Source organism: Triturus cristatus, chromosome 9, assembly GCF_964204655.1.
Source record: "Triturus cristatus chromosome 9, aTriCri1.1, whole genome shotgun sequence".
Taxonomy (NCBI): domain Eukaryota; kingdom Metazoa; phylum Chordata; class Amphibia; order Caudata; family Salamandridae; genus Triturus; species Triturus cristatus.
In genome coordinates, this window is record NC_140592.1 from 57,617,576 (window position 1) to 57,644,475 (window position 26,900).

At 44.3% G+C, this 26,900-nt stretch overlaps 1 protein-coding gene across 1 annotated transcript in view; it reads left to right on the plus strand.

Moving 5' to 3' along the window:
• RUVBL1 (RuvB like AAA ATPase 1) overlaps nucleotides 1–26,440 on the plus strand; it is a 140,025-nt gene extending 113,585 nt beyond the window's left edge. The window contains exons 9-11 of the mRNA XM_085624400.1: nucleotides 12,263–12,365; nucleotides 22,287–22,378; nucleotides 25,638–26,440. Of these exons, the coding sequence (XP_085480526.1) occupies nucleotides 12,263–12,365; nucleotides 22,287–22,378; nucleotides 25,638–25,797 (355 nt within the window). The 3' untranslated portion in view covers nucleotides 25,798–26,440. The remainder of the gene's footprint in view (nucleotides 1–12,262; nucleotides 12,366–22,286; nucleotides 22,379–25,637) is intronic.
• Nucleotides 26,441–26,900: the final 460 nt, after the last annotated feature.

The window sequence follows — 26,900 nt, forward strand, 5'->3', positions numbered from 1 at the left end:
AATTAATCGTGTTGCTCCCGTACAGACTGCTACACGTAATAGACGTCCACCGGATGCCCCTTGGTATGGACCAGAGCTTAAAAAGTTAAAAGTAGAGTGCAGAGGACGCGAGCGACAATGGAGAGTGGATTATAGTAGGATTAGTAAAGTTGGCTACAATGATGCCCTGAATAAATATAAACAGGCCATTCTGATTACAAAAAAGGCCTATTTTACCCGGAAAATTTCAGACGCCGGCAATTCTGCCAAATAACTTTTTAAATCTGTGTCTTTTTTGGCCAAACCCCAGCAGGCCAATTTGTTTAGTCCCGACCAGGCTTTTTGTGATCAGCTGGCAGCCTTCTTTCAAAACAAGGTGCAGACAATATATGACGACCTGGCCATTTCATCAAGTCTAATATCTGCTTCATGCAAGCAGCAGACACCATGTAAGGAGGAGAAGCCGCCGTGCAGTCTCACCTCCTTTGGTCCTCTGTCTAAGGAGGTGGTATTAGATTTGTTAAGATCTATAAAGTCAGGCTCCGCTACCGACCCCTGTCCCCCGCAAATCATGCATTTGGCGGCTGATAGGATCGGTTACACCCTCACGTCCCTGATCAATCAAGTTTTGGCTGCTGGGACTTATCCAGCTGCCTGGAAGACGGCCAGTATCCTGCCTCTTCTTAAGAAAGCCTCATTGGAGCCGTCAGATTGAAAAAATTATCGACCTATTTCGGGCCTACCACTGGTAGCTAAAGTAACGGAGAGAGCTATGAACTTAAGTCTAACTGACCACCTAGACAAACATGGCCTGCTTGACCAGTCCCAGCATGGTTTCCGGCCTAAACACTCCACTGAGTCGGCCCTTATTACGGCAGCGGAGGGAATTCGGACAGTAGTCGATGGAGGAGGGAGGGCAATTCTTGTCCTCCTTGACTTGTCGGCCACTTTCGATACCGTTAATCATGCGGTATTGGTACAGCGATTAAAAGAGGTAGGGATTACTGACCGGGCCTTGGCCCTCCTTTCCTCGTTCTTGGACGACAGAAAGCAGAGCCTAAACTGGGCGGGCTTACAGTCGGGTAATTTTACCTTGCCCTTCGGCGTCCCACAAGGCTCTGCCCTCTCCCTGACTCTTTTCAATGTGTATGTCAGGCCATTGGCCAGAGTAGTCAGGACACATGGCTATACCCTTGTGTCATATGCTGATGATTCACAATTGGTGATATCAGTATCTGACAATCCTGAGTTAGTTGCGGCCAAATTTCAGGCCTGTCTAAAGGAGGTGATGGAATGGATGTGCCAGAGCTTCCTAAAGATAAACACCGAGAAAACAGAAGTCATGGAATTCGGTAGGGGCTCCCCTCTGTGAAATACTCTGGTGGCCACCTGAGGCCGGGCAGTGCCCTTTACCGGTCACTAAGGTGAGGAATTTGGGGGTGATTTTTGACGACAAGCTGAACATGTCAGCTCAGGTCAACAGTTTAACCTCCTCTTGTTTTCTCCTGCTAAAAACGCTGCGAAAAATCTTTCCTTTTATTCCGCAGGCGTTGCAGAAGACTGTAATGGCTGCTCTTTTTATGTCCAGATTGGACTATTGTAATGCTATGTTCCTGGGTATTGATAAGTACCAGGTCGGTAAGATCCAGTCACTGCAAAATGCGGCGGTTTGTGTTATCTTGCATTTACCTAGGGGACACCCCACTTCCAAGGGAAGAAGATCACTACACTGGCTTCCGGTCCAGCAGAGAATCGAGTTCAAGGCGCTCTGTCTGGTGCACAGGGCACGGTTTGGTGGGGGTGCAACTGACGGTAGGGATAGGTTTAGGCCTCACATTGCCTCCCGTGACCTGCATTCGGCCAGCCTTGGCCTTATTTGCACCCCCAGATATAGACTGGCAAGATGGGGGGCCGTTCATTTGCCAGCTGTGCAGTTAAACTATGGAATAAGTTACCAGTGGCTATGCGCCTTCAACAGAATTTCGCATATTTCATGAAGGCCCTGAAGTCTCAGTTGTTTAATATTCACTAGCGACTCGTTCCTCTCTCCATTGACCGTACACACCTCAGCGGCAAGACCTCTGCTTTCATCCTTTTAACAAGCTCTCCCTTTCCCCAGCATTAAAGCACATCCCCACCTTTGCAATACGTTTTAGCCATCGTGTAGAAATCTGCTGTGGCCTCCGCTTCTGGACTCCGACCATGTGTGTGAACTTTACTTTAAACCAGAAAGACACTTCCTCATGAAATCTGGGCCTAGGGTTCACTGCATATAGGTGTGTGCTGCATGTTAAATTGACAAGCATTTGTAATGCAATAGGTCTCACATTTACGCGAGTTTGAGCTATTGACATTGCAAATGATAATGGCTTTTATTATCGTTTTCAAAACCTAAATAAAAGGCATAGCTTAAAGTTGCGTAAATGCGAGACCTATTGCATTGCAAATGCTTGTTATTCTTACACTGGGGGGGAAAAAACATTGCGCTATACAACTTGAATATTATTTCAAATCCCGGCTCTGGTATGTGAAGAGAAATGAATATGAAGGATTGCAGACTTAAATCAATCCAGTGATGATTTCAAGATGAAACATGAATATTTAGAGGTGGTAAAGGAACAGAATAAAGGTCAATTTACAAATTTCTACATGGAATGAGATGCTACCTTGTTGCACCTTCTGCATGAGATTTAGAGATTCCCTTATTTAATGAGATGTCACCTCGCTGCATCTTCGGCAACGAGTTATTGCAGCGCAATGTCTCGACTGGTTGAAGGCTTGGACAGCTGCGACCTGCAAGTTATTAGATCTCAGCAGCCAGCGCATTATCGAACTGAGCAATACTTCTGAAATACTGCTTGTAGCCATGATGTCTGTCCATTGGATGCCCAAGCCTGAGTTACAAAGGAGGGGGCTGTCTAAGAGGTGAATCCTGCAGTGAAGACGATGCATCCCCGCCCTTCCCCCACCCCTCCTCCACACCAGTGAGAATGTCCCAGTGTACCTGCCCCTAGCACAAAGGGAGAAAGAAAGACAGAAAGAGAGGGGGGTGTAAAGTAGATGGAAGGAGAAGGAAGGGAATACAGTAAAAGTGATCGTGACGTGAGAACACAGGGAGCACAGGGTAAAAGGAGATCTAAAAGGAGAGAGCATTGGGAAGAGAGGTGGGGGAGAGAAACTAGTGGAGAGGCAGTGGATATGTAGAATGTGAGAAGCCGAGGGAAAGGGGGAGAAAATATGGGGTATGGAGCATATACGGTGGAGGGGGAGCACAGACTAAGAGAGAGAAGGTGGGTGAGGAGGGACAATGAGGAAAGGGGAGGCAGGAGGAGGCAGAGAGTAACGCGCTGAGGCATCTAGCCAGAGAGAGGGAGAGGGAACAGTGAGGGGGAGAGTTACAGTAAGGGAGGAAACAGTTATAGCGGGGACGGCAGTAGAGTCTGAGACAAGGAGATCGAGGGGGAAGATTTAAGGAAAAAAGCAATCTCTTTCACTTTCGCGATCGCTTCAAAAACAAAGAAGCCCGCGAGTGGTGCGCGCGCCCCACAGCGAGCCATATGGTTTGAATTACCGCGCCCGTGTCTGGGCACGATAATTGAAACCATATGGCAGAAATGCGCGTAATAGACACCAATAGACCATGGGCAGAGCAATGCGCCGGCCTTTGGCCTATTGTGTGCTATCTTTAAAAAAAAAACACGTAGGCAAAGGCCAATAGCAGGCCGCAAAAGTTAAAAAAACACGCACAAGCGCGTACAATTCCAGGGTCCGTTTCGGAACCCCGGACAAAAGGACTCTTGCTGCGCGAGCAGTTATGCGTGCTACATAGCTAGGCGCGAGACCTAATAAACTGCCATTTCAAACCCCACATTTCGCCAAGATGTTATGCCAATAAACTATTTTTGATAGTTTACAAAATTGACACAGTTCTCCTGAACTTCATCCATGGGGAGGCCTCCGTGCCTGATTTGTAAAAGAATGAGTACCAGGGCCTACACCTTTGCTCAGAAGCCTGCGGCCGGTGCTTTTGAAGGTCAGGGTGCCGAATACCAGGACTGCATAGTCTTTATTTCACCTCACGCTTCTTTCATCCATCAGCTGACACTACACTCCCTACTTCTTATTTGCACTCTTTCAGGGTTTTTTTTCCATTTCTGCTTTCTTCCTTTGTCGCCATTTTCCCATCTTTCTCTTCCCTCTTTTGTGTTTTTTTGTTTCTTTGGATCAAAGTCATTTGAGGAAAAGCAAGTGCTGGTCTACAAAAATATGTGCCAGTGGGCCCCACCTGGGACCACCGGCTCAAATTAAGCACAGAGATGCCTGGAACATTAGCTGGTGAAAAAGAACCCAGACTGGGAAGAGTTTCCTTGCCTGAGACTGCATTTAGGGATTGCAAACATCAAAACCTCCTATCCAACTTCCTTTATTTGCCCTTTGTTTAGTGAGCATTTTCTCCACATAAAAAAACTGTACACTAATTGCAATCTGTGCCTATAGCCTACTGAACATGGCAGAGAGCAGCTTGAAAAACCTTCCTTTGTACGGATAAGACAGGTGCCGTAAGTGCTGTATGCCATCCTATGTGGTGTATAGCTTCTCTGCCTCAGTCTTTTTCCCTTCTATCGCTTCCCTTCTCCTGTCTACTGTGCGGGCAGTGCTTTAATTCAGGGTTATGGTGGCAGAGTCACCTACGGTGTCACCAGTGGGACATGTCTGATACAAGTCCTGTTCTGAGCTTCCACAGCCTGGGATCACTTCTGCAGCTTGGCCTGGAAAGGGGGGCTTTGTCCACCGGACGGGCAGTTGTCCGGAGACATGAAGTCCTTTGTCGCATAACTTATCTTAGACATCTGCCTGCTGGGTGTATTTTTCTGCTCCTCGCTTCACTCGTCTGGTTCGGTTCTTGTAAGAAAGAGTGTGGTTTAAAGACCATTCCCGGAGTTCCAGCAGCAGCGCGAGCCCCAGGCGTATGGCTGAGCCTGGAGTACCAGGTTGTGAGTATGGCCTGGTACTCCGGCCGCTCGGCCTGTCATCCGTCCGGAGTCCGCATGACAGACATGGTTTTATTGGTCTCTAATTTGAACTGCGTGCGCGGTCTTGAAACGGAGCCCTTCATTTGGACCGCCACTGGTTGTGCACTTGACGGAGGCCGACTGACCCCTGCTGGCTGATATATGCGTTGCGTTCACAACTCTAATGTCACAGGCCTGAATGGACTGCTGACCCCTCATTGGCACATCATCGCTTGTAGGCCGTTTTAATTAATAAAAATAACTTGTAGTCGACTAGCTCCGCCTCCAGTTTTTAAACCTGGTCCATTCGCCTGTACCCGAAACAAGATTACTTTCTTTCTGTTTTGTCGAGGATGCGCGTGATTGCCTTGCGGAAAGCTGCGCTGGTGAAAAGACCGATCACTGATCTCGAAGCTTCTAACAGAGCAGGGTTACAACGCATGCTTCTGACTTAGCCGTTCAGTACATTCATCAAATATTGCAAATTACTTGAGGTACAGCCAGTACCGTAACTGTCCGCACCTGCCTCTGCGACCCTCACTCAGCAGTGATTGGGCTTTTGCGAGCAAGGACCCCCTTCCTTCTCCACACAGACTCCGGCAAAGCAGCTGTGGGAACTTGTTCTATTAGCGCCGCGACACCCGTGTGGGAAACAGGTGGAGCTTTACTTGAAAAGGGGCGTTAGTGTACTTTAAATGAATGTGGGATCAACTGGCGTGAAGTGTTTGCTAATGGCCCACAGGAGACCCCTGTCTATCGCATCCTGCCTCCACCCGGAGGTCTTGGTGAAGTACGCATCTGCACTTCATCATAAACCCGGTTCTCCTTTAGTCCCACTTCCGCCGATTCTGCCGGCACAGTTGAGTCCCGGCTGGATGGCGCCACTGTGTCCATGGGACACCTACATTCACACTCTCTTGGGCTTTGTCATGGAGTGCTTCAGGTTCACAGTGAGTAAGGAATAGTATTTGACATCCTGGCCTTTGGGCTGTGGTTTATACCAGGGCTACTTTTGTGATGGTCCGCTCACCTCTGAAAGCAACACACCGCACGTTCACCAACAACAGCCTTATATTGACTACTAGCCGAGTATGCCCTGATCACCAGAAGTACTACAATGCCACCTGGACGCTTCTGCAAATGGTCTGGATTCCTCATCAACATAAAAGCGTCGTTGATGCCAAAACAGATTGCTGGACTTTCGCACTTTGGAGAGAAAACAAAGTATCAAATCAAATTCAAAGCTTTATTCGACAGCATGTCATAAAAGCATATTTACATCCTAACAATAAATATAAATACTATATTTAAAAACAATGTACAATCTTTAAAAATACATTAAACCATGATGCTGGCGAATAGTTCCAATGAATTAATACCATCAATTTAAAACAAACCTTTGTGATAAAAATGGAACAATGTCCTTGGTGTCAGATATTCATTATCCATCTTCTAGCATTTTTAGGGTGCTTGAACGTATTACCCACGCCCACCCCAAGAATTTTGCTACAGCAATAACCAAGTATGGGGTACAATCAGATTCGAGTGTCCTCAGGGCATCCTTGTATCTACGTATTCCCAAATTTAAACATACTGGTTTTATCCATCTACGACGTGGAATAACATACAATGGACAAACAAATAATAAATGACCAGCATCTTCGATCAAATCTCGACAGTGAGGACAACAATTATCATGGTTGGATGACCAATTTTGAGTAAATGCTTTAACAGGGAGAGACCCAATTCTAAACTGAAAATACAGTTTTCTATCAAAAGGCCTCTCTATGTAATCCCAAAAAGCCTCACAAGATGGAATACATTTGATGTCGAGATATCGTCCTGTTAGATTGGTATTCTGGCCAGTGTTAAAAGCAGATGTTATAATCATGTCCCAGTACATTTTTTTGAGTGCAGACTTAGGAGGAAATTTTAACTCATTTGAATCATTCCATAGATGCCCCAGGTCTAATTTTATTAATAAGTCTCTGATTTCTTTAAGCCATGCTATAGAATGAAATTGGTCAGCCCTAATAATGTCTTTTAGGGCGGTAGCATAGTGGGCAAGTTCCGGTGTGACCATGATGCGTCGCCAATAAAGGAGTGGGCGCAATCGTGCCAAATCCTCAACTCTTTTCCTACCAAGATCATAGGCTAATGGAATCATTGGGGTACTTCGGGGAACTCCCGTTAAGCAACGTAAGAACTTATTTTCAGCTAGACTTAGTTGTTTCAGGTTGCCAAAGCCCCATAATTCTGATCCATATAATACAGCACTAATAGCCTTCATATTATAAATCTCTAAGGCTGGAGTGATAGGTTTAGTCAGGGATGATTTATATTTTGAAACAATTGCTCCCGCTAACTGATGAAATTTTAGGGCAGCCATATCAATATGGTTTGTCCACTTCATATTGTTCTGGAGGGATATCCCTAGATATGTGAATGCCTCTACTTGTTCCAGCCGGGTGTCGTTGAATTTAATAACACCTCTAAAATGTTTTCTCTTATTTAAGCACATAAACTTTGTTTTGGAGGTGTTTATTTCAAGACCACGTTCTCGACAAAATTCACCGAATGCATTTAGCGCCTTCTGCAGGCCACTAGGTGTCCGTGAGACTATCAGTGTGTCGTCCGCGAACATGAGAACAGGCACGCGGGTTCCAGCCAATACGGGAGCGTCTGTGGGCGAACGGCTCAGATATTCTACAATGCCATTAATAAACAGGGAGAACAACGTGGGTGCCAGGACACATCCCTGCCGAACACCACGCTCTACAGGGAATGTGTCAGTAACCTCCCCCTGCGTTCCCCACCTAATTCGTGCATAATTGTTCTCGTGCAAGCGGACGAGTAATGTTAGCAGTTCTGGAGCTATCCCTGCTTCGTCGAAAACCCTCCATAGTTTGGAGCGAGGCACTAAATCAAATGCGGATTTTAAATCTATAAAAACCGCATAAAGGGTCCCATTAGTTAGCTTTACATTCCTCCAATAGAGTGCTAGAAAATAAAATACCTGGTCAACCGAACTAGTACATGGTCTAAACCCAGCCTGAAAAGGGGACAAAATGTTATTTTCTTCAATCCAGGTGTGTAGTTTATTTTGTACTAGTCGACCTATCAGTTTCTAGGCAGAATCTATGAGACTGATAGGTCTATAGTTACTGGGTAACGATTTGTCCCCTTTTTTAAAAACTGGGATTATTTCAGCCCCTTTCCATGAGGGGGGTACAGGCGCCCCCATGGCTATAGAATTTGCTAAGTATTGAAAATAATGACACCAGGATGATCTGTCAGTTAAAAATACATCCGCAGGTATTCCGTCCATCCCGGGGGCACGGCCCCTGGTTATACAATCTAATGCCAGATTTACATCTTTGATCGTGAACACCTGCGTATGAAAATAAATGGCCGGAGGGGGTGAGTGCTCACCTTCTTGCAGGACTGAAGCATATTGTGGTTTGAAAAAATCAACCCATTGGTTTATTGCCACATTATTTTGGGGAGATGGTGCAACCCCGCCTCTGTCCCACTTTACCTTATCCTACTTGTGATTGCACTATATTCCATTAAAAAAGTTTGTTTGATACTGAGATTACCGGTCCATAAGCGTATTTGGTATTTCTGGTACCCAACACTTCTTGGCATGATACTCTTCCACTGGTGTCTGCAGGGTAGGTGGAAGTCACTTTACGCTAGTCTGTCAGACCGATAATGGCTGTCGCCTGCACTGGCACCACAACTCCTGCAGTGGAATATGCAGGACTCTGCTTTTGGGAGCTGTTTCATCTTCCTCCCTGGGCTCATGATAGTGGCAGATGGATTTCTGGAGGGATAGGGGCTCATTTTAGCAACCACCCATTCAACGTTCTCCTGAGCCCAACTCCCTCCATAAAAAGCTCTTCAAACTAAGTGGGCTGTGCTTGGCAGTGATGGCCTTTATTCCTGTACTGGTAGGAGCTTACACTCAAGAACCATCTTTTACATCCGCATAAGGGGCGGAGAGTTTCAACATTTTCTAACCAGGCAATGCAAATGTGTTTGAGCCATAGACGAATATGTCCCATTGGCTCACCTAGTGGGGGGGACTCAATGTTGGAGTGGACTTGCTCTGTAGATTAGTTTCAGCCGTCCCCGACCATTCTTTATCCTGAGAGTTGATAGAGTGATGCAGATGAGCACAAAGCATACTATGTGGGTGTCCACTAGCACCGGTGTCGGCGAGTTATCAAGACTTGCTTGTACTCCATGCGGACCTCCTTGACTTCTACTTGACTTCAGATGCATGCTTGTTAGATTCGGATGACTGGACATAGTACTGTGGCTTGAAGACCTTCGGCTGCCGCTACTGTAATCTTTGGTAGATGGGGATTCTTGCTAAATGGTGTGCAGTAACATTGATCCCCGGTAGGCTGATAGTGCTTGGATCTTAGTGTTAGCCATTTCCCAGCTCCAAACCGCATCAAACTGGGAATTGATAAGGGATATTTGAGTTAACTTGACTTTTAGCTGCTCTCTAGAGGAAGGTTTCATCTTCCCCATTAGATTTCGGACAAGTCTCAAGCGTTTTTATTTTTGTTACATTTCATATTCCCTTCCCAGGACTGCGACAAAGTGTTGCCATTTTTGATTTGCCTAACATTCAAGACCAGGCATTTATGTTTATTGCAACATATGTCCAAGAAGACCGTCTTTCTTGTTGCTACCATGGTTGTGAGACTGGCAGATAAGGCAGCTGCAACCATTAACGTCCTTGCGTTTTACATCCTTTTTTTGGAAAATTCTTTTAATTTTTTTTTGAACACCGGGTGGTAGAGTGGCCATCCTCCTTCTTACAACGTAGTGAGGCATACCAAACTGGATACCTTGGACACAGTTTCAGAACCCCCAACTTGCACCCTTTGGAGCCAGCTAATGCAATGTCTGTACATGCGTAAATATACAGTGACATTTTCTACTTATTGATAACCTATCTAATCCTCCCCTCCACCCCATGCCCTCCTTCACAGGCTCCCTCCTATATAGTCCTTCAAAGCTCTGGTTCCTCACTGTTCCTCCACAAGTCCCATACCTTCTCAAACTTCTGTGGACAACCTCGGTCTAGGTGCACTCATTTTTCGGACCTTGTGCATCAATCTAGTTTTGACGCTCATGCTTGCAGTGTCGTGGCTTTTCCTGCCCCCATTGTTTAATGATGTCTCTACTTGCCGCTGTCAGGGTCGTATTGCAAAAGAGGAGAGAGTAGCGGTCCAGGCTTTGGTTACCCTAAATGCCGAAGTGATTAACTGTGGGGTGAGCTGCTGCGTGTACTGTAGGACTCCTTACAAGCTGGTGGCCTGTTTTCCCTTTTACATCCTTTTTCACTTGTTAGATTATCATGACTTTTCTATGTAGATTATGTCTGTGTTTCAATTTTGCATACAAGGTCACTCTTCCATTCTTTATTCCATCCCTCATCTGTAAACATAGAGCTGCGTCTTCAACAGGTAGACCCTACGGGGCTTTGACGTTCTACTTTGAGAGAACTAAGCACTTTCGCTGGTGACCTGTTAATCTTTTGTCTTGTTCAAAGGTGGTCAAGGCTGTTCGCAGGCAACTGGTTTTGGGGCACTATGCATTTGGGATTGCTATGCTTTAGCCTATGAGCTTCTGCTAGAGGAAATCAGGGGCTGCTCCATCGGGGAGAAAAGCTGCTCGATCAGACAAGTGCCAATCATTCTCCTCGGTCAGGTATTCAAAAAGCATTGTGAAGCTGGTTTGGGAGTGGTTTATGATGAGAAACCAAGTTTCCAATACAAGAACCATTTCCTACCGTCAGTGATGTTATTTCAGTTGGATTTCCGCATCACCCTCCCACCTTCTGCCGGCACCTTAATTGTTTCATAAGGTTCTTGGTATGGTCCTTACTGGTAAAATGTTTTGATTTTTCCATTTCCTTTTCTCCCTGTCTTCTGTGGAGACCTGAAAATTGGGTCAACGGAGGTCAGCGGTGGTTAGCTGCTTAATGGACCAACTTTGTCATTACCTACATTGAAGACCTAGGACCCTGTGGTCGATGCTGGGAATTTGGAACATGCTGAAAAGTCTTCCAGATCTTGCTTGGAGGCTCGGTAGGGTCCATGATGAGCGGAATCGGCAAGACATTGACTCCAATGTGAGAGACACGTTCTTTTGTTAAAGGCTGCAAGGTAGCGGCACTCTTTAAGAAGGATTACCCACAGTTTCTTTTAATTTCAGTTGGGCCTTTTCATAACTTGAATAGCTTTTTCACTTTATGGTGTTGCACCTTTCAGGGTCCCAGATAAGTGCACCAAAGCCAACACAATATGAAGTGTGTATTTTGTTGTGGGCCACTGTGTTCGCCTTCATCCCCCACTCTCAGAGATCCTAACCTACCTTTTTTATGCATGGTCTGTGTATGGCATTGGCATGTGTGACCTGATTACTCCTAAGCAAACAGGCTCCATGGGCAGGAAAATATTCATTTACGAGTCACCTGCCTACGTTCATTGCACATGTTATTGAGTTGCCATTAGTGGCTGGAAAGAAGTGCAGAAAGATCACGTGTAAAGGGGCGTTTGACAGATCCCTGTGTGCAGAGGGCGCAAAGACCCTGTAATAAGTTCCATTTGCATCGAATACAGCTGACTGAAGTTAGTGTTCCACATTTGTTTTTAGCCAGTTTTCTTACTTGAATGCAGACGTAGACCTGTGCAACTCTGTGATAAATTCACATGGTGATTAGTCTTGGGCTGGGAGCTGCATCCCAAAATTGGGTCTCTTACCAAGGCAGGTGTCCCTAGTAAGAGTGCCTTTGGACTCCAGGCATAATTGATTAGATTTCCTTTGACTAATTGGAAGCAGCGGTTTTCTTATACACTGCTGCTATATCTCATGCAGCGCTTTGTGCACAAAGTTATTTTAGCTGGTGGAATTGTTTGCTTGTGAGCTAACTTACGGCTTTCTGCATGGACGACATACACTTCCATTACTTAACACCCCTTATGAAAGGGGGCCACGTCCTTGTTGGGTAACTGTAGTGTGAAAACCTTTGCTTGATCTTCCAGTTAAGGCTGGATATGTGCTTAAGTATTGTGTTTTTTCATGATTAGAATGATTTACTGGCTCACACTAATGTATTTTAAAACAATATGTATCAAATGGTATTTGCAGAGCTACAAGTGACCTTTCTTTACTATAATAATTCCTATTCATAGAAATTGGAAAATCCCAAATGGCTTGTTTCTTTGAAACTGTCTGTTCTTTTTTAGGGGTACCGAAGATATTTTTTCTCCTCATGGGATTCCTCTGGACCTTCTGGACCGAGTGATGATCATCAGAACCATGCTGTACACACCGCAGGAGATGAAGCAGGTGAGCGTGCTCGTGTGGGACTGCAGCTTCCATAATCATTTCTGAAGGAGAGGGATCACACTGCTGATGCCCATCCACACTGTGGCACGGATATGCTTCTTATAGCTGTTATTTTATCAAGCGCAACAGAGGGAGGCGTGTAACAGTCAAAGATTAGATCGACATACACATATAAAAATTCCATTTGTATTTCAATCAAAATAAGAAATGACAAGACCTTGCATATAAATCACTTCACATGAACACTCCATCATACCTAACCATAAACGTAGTCTGTGTAAGATGCAGAGCTTCAAGCAGCAAAACACTGATACGTGTACGGATTACTTAAATCAAGGAGAAGCCGAGCTGAAATTGTTCTGTATCAGGAAACACAGCGGAATGTGGAAATGTCTTCGTATCCAAATCAAACTGTCCCCACTCTGAAGCAATTGAAAAAAGCCTTAAGAGACACCTTCTGAGCTGCATGTCCGGATGACAGCAATTGAATACCAAATACTTAGCTGTTTAATCGGCATTCCCGAAAGGAGGTAATCTTTTTTTCGTAGAAAGTCTTGTACTTTAAAGACTAATGCTTGTAACCCTTTAAAAATAGGATACACTCCTCCATCATGCTTTACATGGAGAATCCTAGCATCTAAATGTACCATGTTACATGCCCTGCTCTAGAGTGGTCCTTGTTACATGCTATGGTTGCCAAATGAAACCTCCCAGCCCATCACAATATCTGCCAAGGTATCTCTTACACTCCAGTGTTGTTTACCTTTGCATATTTCTCATCCGTTTCACCAGCTTCTTGGGAATCCATGCATCAAACCACAACTAACCTACATACTGCCCGTTTTGCAACCCCTCCCCAGTGACTAGTATATACCTCAAGTGGCCACACAACTCCAACACACACTACCAACTTGACATCCCTCTGAAAAACTCTCCACCAAACCACGACCATGCGGCCTATGGAATGCCCAACCTATATTCAATAACTATTTTAAGTAAGTGCTAGCCTAGATTTCATTTTTACAAACTTTTGAGATGAAAACATTGGAAGCCAAGCAGCTAAGAGATTGGGGAAAATACCAATGAAAATATATATATAAGGAACTTCAAATCGTCCTAGCTCTTTTGGACAGAGAAAAAGACTTCTGTTTTTAAAAAAATGCTGCTGAAAATTTGTTCATAGCCATCAATCTTAATCTAAGAAAGACTTCTCAAATTAGTTTATTCAAAGTCTGTTAAATCATGTTCAAACACTGGGCCGCTTCTCAAACTGCCCAAGTGCAGGCTACCAAGCAAGAACCTCTCCAGCTGTGACAGGTGCTACTTGTACGTCAAGGGGTTAAATCTTCCCATAGTTTGCTGTGGACCCTGTGTGGCAGTACAGGTCGGATGAAGATGTGTCAATGCTGCTAATTTGTCCTGATATTTACTCCATGCCATTGAAGGCTTGCTGGATGTGTGGTCTGCCAAGGTACTGCCACCAAAATGCAAGACTCCTCTCCTTCAAATTAAGGACCCTTTATCCAGCTGCCTTTTTAGGTCTCGCCTAGGCAGCGCTTGCGCTGTCTCTTCGAGACATGCTGTTTCCTAGGATATGGTCTTACAAAATGCCCATCTTTTTCATTGGTTCCTGTTGCTGTACTTTTGAAATGCTGACTTTTCATTGGTGAATATACTTTGTAGTCCCTCCTTTTGGAATTGTGTATCCTCCCACGAGGACTGGCCCTCTTCTATGTGTACTTACTGCACAGGCTATTTATACTGTGAACCCTTTTTTTTATAGCTGGCCTGCCTAATTGCTTGTTAACTGTTGAGTTTACTTGTGCAGTAAAACTTTTGTCTCATCATTTTCTTGCCGTCGCTTTATCTCTCTCGTGCTTCCCCCTCATCCCTCCCTGACCACTCCTCTGGTTGCTTTATATCCCTTAATCTCCCCGTGCCTCCTCCTCATCCCTGCCACAACACTGTTGGCAGGCCGCCACCACTGTTCATTTATTTTTTTACTTTACAAATGCTTTTATTTATCTAGTGCACCTAGCCATGGGCTCTGGGAAATTAAACAATCGGCCAGTTATCACAGGATGTTGAGCCTGACCGCAAACTCGAACCAGGATCCCCAGCTCACCATTTGGCAGATTTCACTGCTGTGCCATATCCTTTGCCTAGTCATGTTGCAGAGTGCAGTACCATATGTGGCCAAAAGAGGTCCCAGGGGACACCTAGTGACAGCATGTGGTACTACACCCTCTCAACACTGCTTGTTTTAACATGGAATCGAAACTGCCATTTTCACTCCCAGCGCTACGGCACCATTGCATGTTTACTACGTAAAAAAAAGCACAACCGAGTTATTTATTTTATTAAGGTGGGGAGGGCATATCTATTGCATAGGTAACAAAATTATCATTTATAATGCCAATAGCTCCAACTCCAACAAATGCGAGCCCTATTGTATTTTCAATGCTTGTTTTCTTAGTGTCCAGCATTTAACTCTGCCAGCACCTTTCTGTAGACCACTAAATTGACCTTTCTCTGAATAGCTTCTGGTTACAGAAATTGCTTTCTCATATCTCCAATTGTATCTCTTCAGAAAACGACATCACCTTACCACCCATATTTGCCTCTGTTGATCTATTGGCTGCATTCGGTACTTTCACCCATTAGGTTGTACTCCATACCACTGCTAGTGTCTGCATCACTTGCGTCTGCATCACTTGCGTCCCTTTGTTTCTTCTGCATAGTCAAGTCGTGAATTTTTGGCTTTATGGAACATTGCTCAGACTTTTCCTCCTCATCCAGTGAGCACGAGCAAGAGTCATCTTGGGCAATCTTCTCTCCAAGTCTGGTACATCTTCCTGAGTAACTCCTTTTGACCTTTTATACCACCTCATTTCAGTGGTGCACAAAACTTGTTCTCTTTCTCTGCACTCGTACTCAGTCTCTCGACCATAAGGCACTGGATGACTCTAGGATCTCTTGTCCGCAACTGAGGCAAAATGAAAATAATATATTTTCCGGATTCACTTACCCCTGCTGGTAATCTCCTTCCACCAGATGTGTTTAGACCCTGTCTTCTTAGTCAGAAACCTTGGAGTGCTAGTCTCCCAGGAATGTGGTGACCCTCCTTTATCTCCAGTACTGGTGCAGCAGTCCGATATCAGCTGCTGGATCCGGACCCCCCCCTCACCAAAAGATAGTCCCTCATGAACATACTTGCTTTGAGTGAATAAGATTAATGCAGAAATCTGCTTTCTCTACCTTTAAAGAAGTCAGTATTTTTGCAAATCACATACTTTTCATTCTTCTTTCACATCAGCCTATCAGCAGTGGTTACTTTGGCTTCTTTGATGCACTTTTCAGGGTTATTAATCATGCACTAGGTTTTCTTGAGCCCTGCCTGTCCCATGATTCACCACAGCGATCATTTCTTTCAACCAAACTTCCTTTCAACTATCCCTAAACCAGGTTGGCACAATCTTGCTTTTTCTGACTCCACCTATTCGGCATGATGGACACTGGAATTCCCTCACTTTTTGCCTCAACTGTCCCTTCCCTAGCAGGTTTTACTATCACTCCAAAAGTGGACTTTATTTGTCTCTTACTGTTGTGTATTGTGATTAATAGACTTGTTAAATTAAATGATTAAGTTTTATCCATGATTGAAGAGGGTGCGTGAATGGTGACATCCTGCCTAGTCTTTTTTTGTAACAATTTTAATTAATTGAAACAATAAATAAATGTATTCATTCATTCACAGCTGCCTCTAAAAGTAGAATCTGCATGTAACGTCCAACGCCTGGACATCTGTGGTCCTATGAAAAGACAAACTGAAGCATGGGGAGTTTCAAAGAGATACTATTAAGGTTAAAAGTAGGATGTGTGCCCAAAAACACCAGAAGGGGGTGAAGTTTGTCTTTGCATTCTAATATTTGTCCAGAGTTGCACACATGAGGCACCCGTAGGTGGTGATGGACTGCAACAGGATTTCAGCAGCATTTTTAAAACTCAAGCCGCCTTGGACTCTGGTGAAATTAGTCAAAAAAGTACAATTAGATCTGCCTTATATATTGCGTTTTCATTGGGTATTTCTCTCCATTGTCTTAGCTACGTGGCTGCCAAATTTTTCAGCTGAAAAGTTTGTGTAAATCTAGATTAGCACTCTCTTAAAAATCGTTATTGAATACACCGGGCGTTCCATAGGCATCAAGATCCTCATTGGCTGGAGGGTTTATCCGATGGATGTTAAATCAATGGTGTGTGATGTGGTTTTGATGGCATGCCGAAATAGGTGAACAAAAATCTTTGATGGTATGGTAAAGCAAGCATGCTTTAAAGAGGAACAAGAATTGTGGACCAGAGGGGGGATAGATACCATTTATTCTGTGCTTCATGAAAGGTGTAGAAAGGTTTGCCCAAGGGAAGAGCCTTGGGACGAAAGCTGTGAAGCTACTGATTGCCATTTCCAGAAACTTGTGTCCAAGGCCCTGCCTGCAGCTGTTGTGGCTCTTTCATGGTGATGGTGAGGAAAGGAAGGAAGGCCCTCTTGGCCCAAAGACTGTAGAAGAAGGCTGGCCAGGGAACCAAGAGCATCACCAATGCTGATTCAACGGGAAGGGGGACTAATGTGATGTACCAGACATCAACGCTTCCCCACCCTAGCCCTTGCTCTCACACCCATGCATCCGCTGAAGGTACAGCAATGGTCGCTCCTTCGCCTACCTCACCGCCAAGGCCTGGAACAACCTACGAACATCAGCCTCCCAGGTGGATTTCAGAAGGGGACTTAAGACCCCAGATACCCTCACAGGTGATTAACTGCTCTTTATAATTGATGTGGACATGTAATGTAATGTAATGTATAGGTATTTATATAGCGCCGATCACCACTACGGGTATCTCAGCGCTGTACTCATACCGCTGAAGGAACCCTTCCTGGCTTTCCATGTGAGGTGTCCACTCCTGGGCACCCCCATGGTGAGGCCAGGCATCCCAGTGCTGTTGGGGCCGTTGTGGAGATTAAGCAAGCTATTGCCCAGAGTTGCAGCGTGGGACCCATGATTAGAATAGGCACTGAGGCGAGAATTTCCGGTCCTCGGAATTTATAGCCTGAGACCCTGCCGCGACGGGAATCGAACCCTGGTCCCGGATTAGTGCTCTGCATCGAGGTCTGCCGCTCTAACCATTGAGCCACACTTCTCCACTCCACTTCTTCCACCCTGGACATCATTGTTTTGTTCCCAAAGAACAGGCTTGGGTAGTTGTAATCCTCCATTTTCCTTGCCTTACAGGATAAAAATGTTAAACACAACTAGTTATCCACAAAATGCTCTGTACCCTCTTGGAGTTATCAAACAGCTGTAGACTCTTTGCTTCGAATTTTACTCCTTGAAAATATATATTGGTGACTTAATCTGAATTATAGCCGATAAATTACACATAATCGGTGTAGAAATGGAGCACTCTCAGAACCTGCAGGACTTTTTAGTTAGTGTTGGTAGTGCACAGATGCGTTGTAGAAGCTGCACCGGCGCACTCTCTTTTCAGGGCTTATTTCAGACACATTCTGTTTGCTATCTTGTTTACCGAGCTGTCAAAGTGAAAAATACCTGTATTATATGAGGCTTCCTACTGCAGAGTTATCTCTGCACCGCAACACCACACATCATTAACCAGAGCACCTCTTATCACTCACAGCGCTGCAGCGACTGCGCGGAGCCCGGTGCCACATCGCATCACACCAGCAACAGAAGGATATACTCGCTATCTTGCAATATAACTTTGTAGAGATTTTCAAACTTGTACAAGCATAAAAATGGATGCATATTTGAGCAGAATCCCCTTTGGCTCTTGAGTGTCTGAACACCTTCTAAACAAACCTCTTATGATTCGGTTTTTTTTCAGTCTTATCAAGAGAATGGGAAACATCTTGCACTAACCAGAACAGAGCTTTTTGAGATCTGTGCGTTTCTCTGTAATAGATTATTGAACAGCTTATACATCTTTTTGTGTCAGTGTGTTTAATAATTAGGGTGGGCATGTACAATTGCATGCTTCGCGTTCAATGGTTTTACTGTTTATCCATAGATGTTTTTGTGACTGTAGTGCTCATTTTAAATGATGGCATTAGCCTTATAGCACACAATACTGTTTTGCCTGCCTAGGCGCTTTGCAAAGCTTGTAACAGAGCTCTAGTTACTCAACAGTCTTTGTGGTCATATTAATGGCTGCAGAAGGATGAAAGACTGGGCCGGCTGAGCCTAGATTCCGGCTGATGATTTACGGGTTTGCTACATGTCTGCATTGGGTGTTTTAACCCACTGAGCTATTTCATGGATCGCATGTTGAACCGAACAAAACGCATTATTGGTAGTGTGAGGATTGAACTTAACATAAACAATGGTTATGTTAGGACTTCACTGTTTTGCGTGAAGTCTTTATTCATCAAATGTTGTAAACTGGATGATTTTCTGTAGTCCTTTTTCAATCATTAAACATATGAATCACATATGCTCCCCGTTCCGGCAAAGGTTTAAAAGCCTCCTGTTCTAAACCCAGGTCATCCCCAACCAGCTCTTTTGATGCATCTTATGCTCTATACCTCACATTGTGTTTCAAAAACACTCTGCTTCACCAGTGTGTTTATTACCTCGTAATGTGGAGCTTGGTGAGACGAGGGATTACAGATTGCCTGGTCTTTGGAACCTAGGGTGACCGCCTCCCTCCAGGTCATTACAGGTATTGTTTCTAGTACTGGACCTTGGCATGGTAGCCCACTGCATTCTGGGTGTTGGAATCTTGGACCAATTAGACTAACACAACTGAAATTGATGATTTGTAGGGGAAAAACACCAGACTGAAGACCGTGGCAGCAATGGCTGGGCGTGTGAGGGAGTTACCCTAGTTGAAGCGCAGTTAAAGGTATTTTAAATTGGAATGTTGTGTAGGTCAGCAACACCCCCTCCCCCCCCCCCCCATAAAAACCTCTTTACTTCTCCATCTTCGACCTTCATTGCTATTCGTAAGCACTGAACATCTCTACTTACGCGGAGAGTCTCAAAACCTTTGACAGCAAAATCTTGCTTCAAAATGCAGTTTACTGTCGTCTTGCCTCACTTTTTAAGGTAACAGGTACTTTTTAACTAAACTGCAAATGAAAAATGTTTTAAATAGTACAACGGTTTTGTTTTAAACTTTTTCAAACCTGCATTTTCTAAACGGAACGTATAGCCATCTAGCCCTAAACAGAGCAGAGTGGCAGACAGGCTTTCCTAGAAATCCCAAATGTAGTTCAGTAACAACCCCAGGTCATTTTTAGCTCTTGGCAAATACTTTTTGTAGGCTATTTCCAGAAGAGCTTAGAGCGCCCCCCTGACCCCTGCCTCAGACTGCTTCGATTGGTTGGCTTCGTTGTCACTCTCAGTTGTTTGCTTCTTATTCAATGGGGTTCATCCTTCTTTTTGTGTTTCCTCCTGCCCCCCCCCCTCCACCAAGCATAGCCTCTTAACCATATTTTGAATGACACTTGTATCCCCTAATGCTCACTTTTAGGGTACTCCTTTTTTCTAGCTCTCACTCTCGTGTTTCTCCGTCTACCTGACACCCACCCTGCATCCCATCATGATGCATGCCTGCAGGTACAGTGGCCGTGTCATTGTGCTTTTTGTTTCTCTGAAAAACATTGCCAAAGCCATTCTGCCCCAAAGGCGAGACATGTTGGCTTTGCTAACACTTGCTCTACAAGGGTCTCCGAACAAACTGCTTACGTCTATTAAGTTTTTCAGTCTTTCAGTGATCCTGCCATTAAAAGTTATTGTGTTGGAGGTAAGGCATTTTGTTCCTGTTCTTCTCCATAGTTGTTTCCCTTCCTATACTTTTGGTTGTTATATCACCTTTTAATGACTTGCAGTGGAAAACATTCCGGGAAAGTAGACCACATAAGATGCACTCGTGTCTTCCTGACAGTTACATTGTTGGAAACTGCCAATTTGTCAAAATGTAACTGAAAAGATGGAGGAACAGGGAGGCTTTTTGACTTGTAACCACGTTTGGTATTCCTCTGCAATGCCTTGAGGTCCTCTCTTGGCGCTGGGCTTAGGTCCCTCAGAGGTGTGTCCCTGCACCACCATTTATCAAAGTGCTCAGTAGTATGCGTTTATTGTTCATGCCAAGATTATTCTTAACATATAGTCGCTGAGTCATATGACCGCAGGCATATGATCCAAGGTTTTCTTTACTGCCTACGGTGATTTCATATATAATGACTTGTCACTGTTTAGCATTTGTAGGATCTTCACTGATGGTCCTAAAAGGCCTCCCCCCGGTAAGGAACAAGATATTGGATGCGTTCGTGCTGAGTACCTTAGATGCTTTTTATTTAGTTATATTAACCGTGGAGTGATGCCGGCTGTCTCCGTGCAGCATTGCTGTCCTCTAGGTCCATCTGGCCACCTCAGGAGACTGGATTTCTGCTCTAAAGGCCATCTGAACTCGCACTCTATTGTCTCCCTGGGGAAGTCTGGTTGTTCTAAAATGATGGAATTCTGCTGCCTTTTAAGGGTTAGCAACCGGTCTGCAGAGGAAAGGATTGACAGCAACATAGCGGTAGTTTAACTTTTCAGTAAATTGAAAGTAGGAGTTTTTTAAATGTTTTCTGGATAGTCAAGGTAGTCTTTTGTTCTTCAGATTTAAAAACGAGATTTCCTGTTAAGTGATGATCTGCTCATAATAGGAGGTCTTCAGTGCTTATGTGTTTTATAATCACTTGCAGGCTGTCTGACCTGCTCTCAGTTCTGGGTTGCCACACGGAGCCCAGACCTACACACTAGAAAATCCTCCAGTACAAAAAAAAAAATTCCTCATGGATTAAAAAAATCCAGTGTGTAGATGCAGATTACATATTACGTTCAGTAAGCTGGATGATGTTTTTACCCTCCTTTCGGTAACTTAAGTGTAGAAAATAGAGACCGATGTAAAAAAAAAAATTGTATCACGGGTTCAACGTGTGGTAAAAATAACTTTGTGTTTATACAGCACTTCCACTATTTCGAAGTGCTGTAAATAACAGTTGTTAATGTTACATAATTTAATGGTGATCCATTTCCTGCCTTTGGAAGCGCAGAAGGCTTGGTTTGAAATGTTGGACTTTAAACTGCTATATTGGTGGTCACTATGATGCCAACATAAACTGCTCAGCTCACTTATCCGTAGCCCCTTTGCTACATTGATGGCTCAGTGAATTCTAGTAAAGAAGGCGATGCTTTTTCTTTTTCCTTCTTTTTTTTAAGTATTCACAAAAACAAACTGCTTTTTTACAAGACTGCTCAAAACACATTAAAGTTTCTCACTTTTTCTCCTGGTGAACGCTTGTCTACTGGATCACTTCAGTTATCCAATATTGGATCTTTCATAGATTCACATTCTTGAATCCTTCCCCGTCGTCGAAGTGGGAGTTCCACGGTGGATAACTGAAGTTTCTGGTAATTAACTCATTTTCTTTTGACTCCTCGGATCAAGGACTTGGAACAATGATGAATTTGTGCTCACTCAAACCAGCCTGGTCCCTCTTTTCTAACCCTGAGTGCAGAAACCTTAATAGATGTGCAGTCATGAAGACCGTAGGGATGGTTGTCCTTCGTCTCAATCAATGAACACATGTGGACCTTACATAAGAAAGAGGTGTCTTGTCATAGTATTATTTTGTACAAACACCGAGAAGTTTTGGCCTCCTGCGGTAGTATTCATTTGGTTTTGCCTGGATGCAGATGTATTTCATATTATATATGCAATTGGCAGACGCTGTTCAGAAGGAGCAGAGAAGGTGGCACAATGTAGTGTAGAGCTAAGCAAAATATAGCAGCTTCCTACTGATTCCACATCTATGCATGAAATCTGTTCTTTCACACTCCCTTTCTTTTCTTATAGATCATAAAAATCCGAGCACAAACTGAGAGCATTAACATCAGTGAAGAAGCCTTAAACCACCTTGGTGACATTGGCACCAAGACCACGTTGAGGTAAGTGCAGCAGAGATTGATGTATATGGTAATTCTGTAGCACGTTCCTAGCCAAGAGGCAGCTGCATGTGGTTGAGTGCATTTTGCCATTTAATTTAATATAACCTATCAATTGGCAGCAGAGAGAATAGAGGCTTAATTGAGAGCACGTGTGTGGAATCCTGTTACAATGATCTAACATTCCTGGAGTGTGTGTCTTGAAAATGCCTTCCTCCAGATTGCCTCTTAAGAGATGGTTGTGATGAGCTCTTGAACGGCTTCAAGTGCACGATGAGATGAAGCCGTGACCCATAACTAGCCGCAACTACTTTCTCAGGCTTCTAGACTGTCTTCAAACCTTTCTTTCTCCCCTTTTTTGTTTGTCTTTGTTAGGTGGTGAGAGTGGAATGCTCGTCTCGGGGTCTAAAGCAGTGGTTCTGTCCTAGATGGGTCTGAAGCTAGTGAACTCTATTAACAAACAAAGAAAATCAGAATAATTGACTGCAATAGATTTAACCACAATAACAGGCAAATGTAATGCCTATCATAGATGCACTTCCGTTTCTGATGGAGGATTCTAGCCACAGATTCTGCACCTTTTTGATCTCGCCAGGCACCGTACTAGATCTGGAAACTCTGAATTACTCCCATGTGCTGACAAGTGGCGCCATCGGCCTCCATGACTATCCCCATTTGGGACCTAATTACACAGAGCCGCATAAAGGCTCCACCACTGCATTGACATTGGTTCCGCTTTCCTGCACCTTTTATGGGGATCCAGAGCTTCGATCCCACTTTTTGCCCATTTGCTGTATTTTCCTCGATTTTTCAAAACAACACTGTGAAGGAGTCCCCTGATAAAAACGACGTGGCTTAAGCTGTGCTGCATTTACTGGAACCAGATATCGGTCATGGACCTACATGGCATGTGCCTTTGGTGCCTCAGCACCAAACACAACCCCAAGTCTTGTGACAAATGCTCGCAGATATATCTGAAGGCCATCAAAGAGTGGGAAGCCATGCTCCACGTCACCAAACGTAAAAAGCCAGGAAAAAGTCAACGGGCAAGTCTAAGCATAAGGGCCGTAAGCAAGACTTGACGCCTCCTTGATATTCCAGCTCCACGGAGAAGTTGCATAGTCACTCTCAAAAGAGCTGACTCAGACTTTGTCATCTGAGTATGAGCCCTGGCGCCAATGCACCCCAAATTCCACAGGCCATCTTCAACTCTGCAGCAGATTGTGGATTTAAAGGAGTCCATGCTGCAGCTTCTCAGACTGGTTCCAGATCCGTCTGGCATGCCTTGGAGCCCCTTGGATCCATCAGATTCCACAGAGACTTTGACCTGCGAGGCCGACTGGCCCTGTTAGTTCTCATCTGTGCTTCCTCCTGTGTTGGCTGCGTTTCAACACCTCTACCTCGATTGACCTCTGGGTTGGTCAAGTTTTGATGTGGCCTTGGCTCCAGATGTGGTTCTGGCTCCAGTGGCAGGACAAAGCACACTTCGGCCAGAGCTCTCACCGTATTACACTTCACTATTACTATGGCACGGCTCCAGAAGCATTCCTTTGCTGTTCATACAGTGCTTCAGAAGATGCTGATTCCAGTGCGGTTCAGGGGCTCGTGCAGATTTCCCTCAACAAAGAGGACGATGAGACGGCAGATATTTTGCTTCTCCCTCATTACACTGATGATGGCTTACAGCTTGGCCTTCAGAATGTTAGTGGCTTAGACACCTCCCCGGACTGTTAGTTTTACCCTTGCAGGCTCTGCAGTGGTTATGCGAAAGGCTGCGGTGGTCTTTGATTACAGTAGCCTACAGTGAAGACTAAAGCAAACTTGTTGACGGAAATTCTGCAGCCTGGTCCACCATGGTCTGAACCCCGACTACCATTGCTTGAGGGCCTTGCTGAGTCTATCGTGGCAGGCTCGTTCGACCCTTGTTCTGCTCCACTAGTGCGCTGGTGCCACAGACCCATCCTTCCTGACGAAGCATCGGCTTCCGGAGAGCCTTGTGGTACAGACCTTTCCTAGCACGGTAAATCCTAATACTTTCGCTAGTGCTCCACAAGATAGGAAGTCCGAAAGGATGGACGCCATGTGCAAGAGCTTTCTTCATCTGCCAGTCTTATTTACGGTTTACTTATTTCTGCAGATTCCTCACCTTTTGAATCCATACCAAAGCAGCAGCTCCACAACGGTGCCTGGTTCAGGATGCTGTCCACGGAAGACGGTCACTTTCCCTTCAGACTAAATTGTTTGTAAAAGGGCATCTACCCAATTACCTACCCCACTCGGCCAGTGCTTAGTCTCCCTAAGATTGAGATACCTAAAATGGGAGGTCGAGATTTCAACTGTGTAGCAGCCAAGGATAGAATTTTTTGCCCTTTGCACCTTTCATTTAGAAAGGCTTTGAAAACTGTGCTTTACGAAGAGATAGACTGTGTGTCTGTGTGTTTATCTGTGTCTGTCTACAGTATTGCTTCTTAGCCAGTGCCAGGATGCTCTTTTTGAGTTGCAGTTCGTGCTTAGAAAACTTTTTACATAGAACTAGCAGCCACCACAGCGGTAACTTTATCTATTTTACTTTTGAGAACGTGATCTGCTCCCACTTGCTGGTTCATCTCTCATTCTGTAAAACCACAGTCTGCTCTTGCTCAGTAGAACGTAACATTCAATACCTGAGAGTCAGGCTTCATGGAATGTAGCCAGGGAGGGTCTAGTGACATCTTTCATTCCTAAAACCGTTGTCCCGTTAGGATATAGAAGGGTGTGTGCTTACGAACGAAGGCTGCAGCCTTGTAATAGCCCCCGCCCCCTCCTCCCCGCAAGGAGGGCCCCGTGTGCGGGTTAGAGTTAGTTCCTGGTGATTGCTGTTCGTTTTGTGTGTTGTTTGCATGTGCTACGTTGTCACTGCTTGTTAATTCGTAAGTGTTACCCTTCATCTTCAGCGTCTCCCTTTCACCTTCCTTCAGTTTTTGTAAATGAAGAGTCAAATATTTCTGCTCATCAAAGAGGCGCACTTTTTGAATTTGTTGATTACCAAAGTGAATTGAGGTCAAAGATCCTCATTTAGATTTGTCTGTTGTAAGAGGGAGTTCAAAACTTGGAATAAATTGTAATAACACTAGTAAAACTAGTGCAAATATTGTTCATTCATTTGTGTTGTTTTTTTGCCTTAATCTGTAAGTTAACACGATCTCACACTAGGCACAAATAACAATTTCTTCAAGGATTTTCTTAGGTGCTTCGTGAGTAAATTTTTTACTTGTCTACGTAGGTACTCTGTACAGTTGCTGACACCGGCTAACCTGCTGGCCAAGATTAACGGGAAGGACAGTATCGAGAAGGAACATGTAGAAGAAATCAGCGAACTGTTCTTCGATGCAAAGTCTTCAGCCAAAATCCTGGCTGACCAGCAGGAAAAGTACATGAAATAAATAGACTGAAAATGTAGTCGCTGTTTCGAGGCGCACATCACCTGTTAAACCTAGGTGGACACCACTCGGGTGCGAGGCCTGTTGATCTATTGGACCTCCAACACACGACTGAAAGATGCCCATCTGCTGTGCGCGTGCCCTTAAAGGAACACAACGTATTCAGTGGCACTCCCAACAAAAAGGCGATCAAGTGGCATTATGAAGACGTTGATTTTACATGGCCCACATCTCTTTGCAGCATTGGATTTTATGCCATTCCTTTTGGACTCCATAAGATTGCCTGGGAAACTAACCATTATTTTTGTTACCAATAATCCATTTTAGTGTTTGAACAGTTGCTACTTAGAAGTTTTGAGTAATGTTGAATACTGTTGTCCTCATTCTAAGTCAAGAAAATGTATATGCCGGCCTGACATTAATTTATTTAAATGTATGCTTTGGGGAGCGAGATCGCGCCGGCCAAACAAACCCTTCCCTTCTCTTCGTGTCTCCTTCTTTGTTAAAAATAACTCCTACTTCATGCTTCTGATTCAATAGAAACACTTTGCTGTTGAGCCATGGATTTAGATTTGAAACCGTAATCGTGAAAGAATATATATTTTTGCTTACCGTTTTGTTTTTAATAAACTTTTTTGGGCTCGTGTGTTGGTTGCAATTTAATCAATTCTCTTTGTTTATAACAAACCCCAAAGTTTATTTCTTTTCACACCACAAATCCTGTCTTTGAACTCGCAGCTTGCATGAGGTTTAATTTCTGGAGTTTCATGGATGAAAATTAGTACATTGTTGCTTAAAAACTACCTTTTTGGTACATATGTGCCTAATAAATCCTTCCAGCGTATCACAATAGAGCGATAACGACTCTATGCCTTTTTTAATTACACTATAATACATTGGGTTCTACAATCCCTGTATTAAAAAACATGCTCTAATTTCTTTATAATCAGCGACTTCTGACGCACCCTGTTGACGATTATAAAGAAATGACGCCAGAACTCAACTGTAATAACTTATTAAAGTTGAGTTCTGACGTCACAATGACTTGGGGAAGGACAGGTCATGGGGCATAATTCAAGCAGCTGTTTAAAGAAAGAACCCGAAAC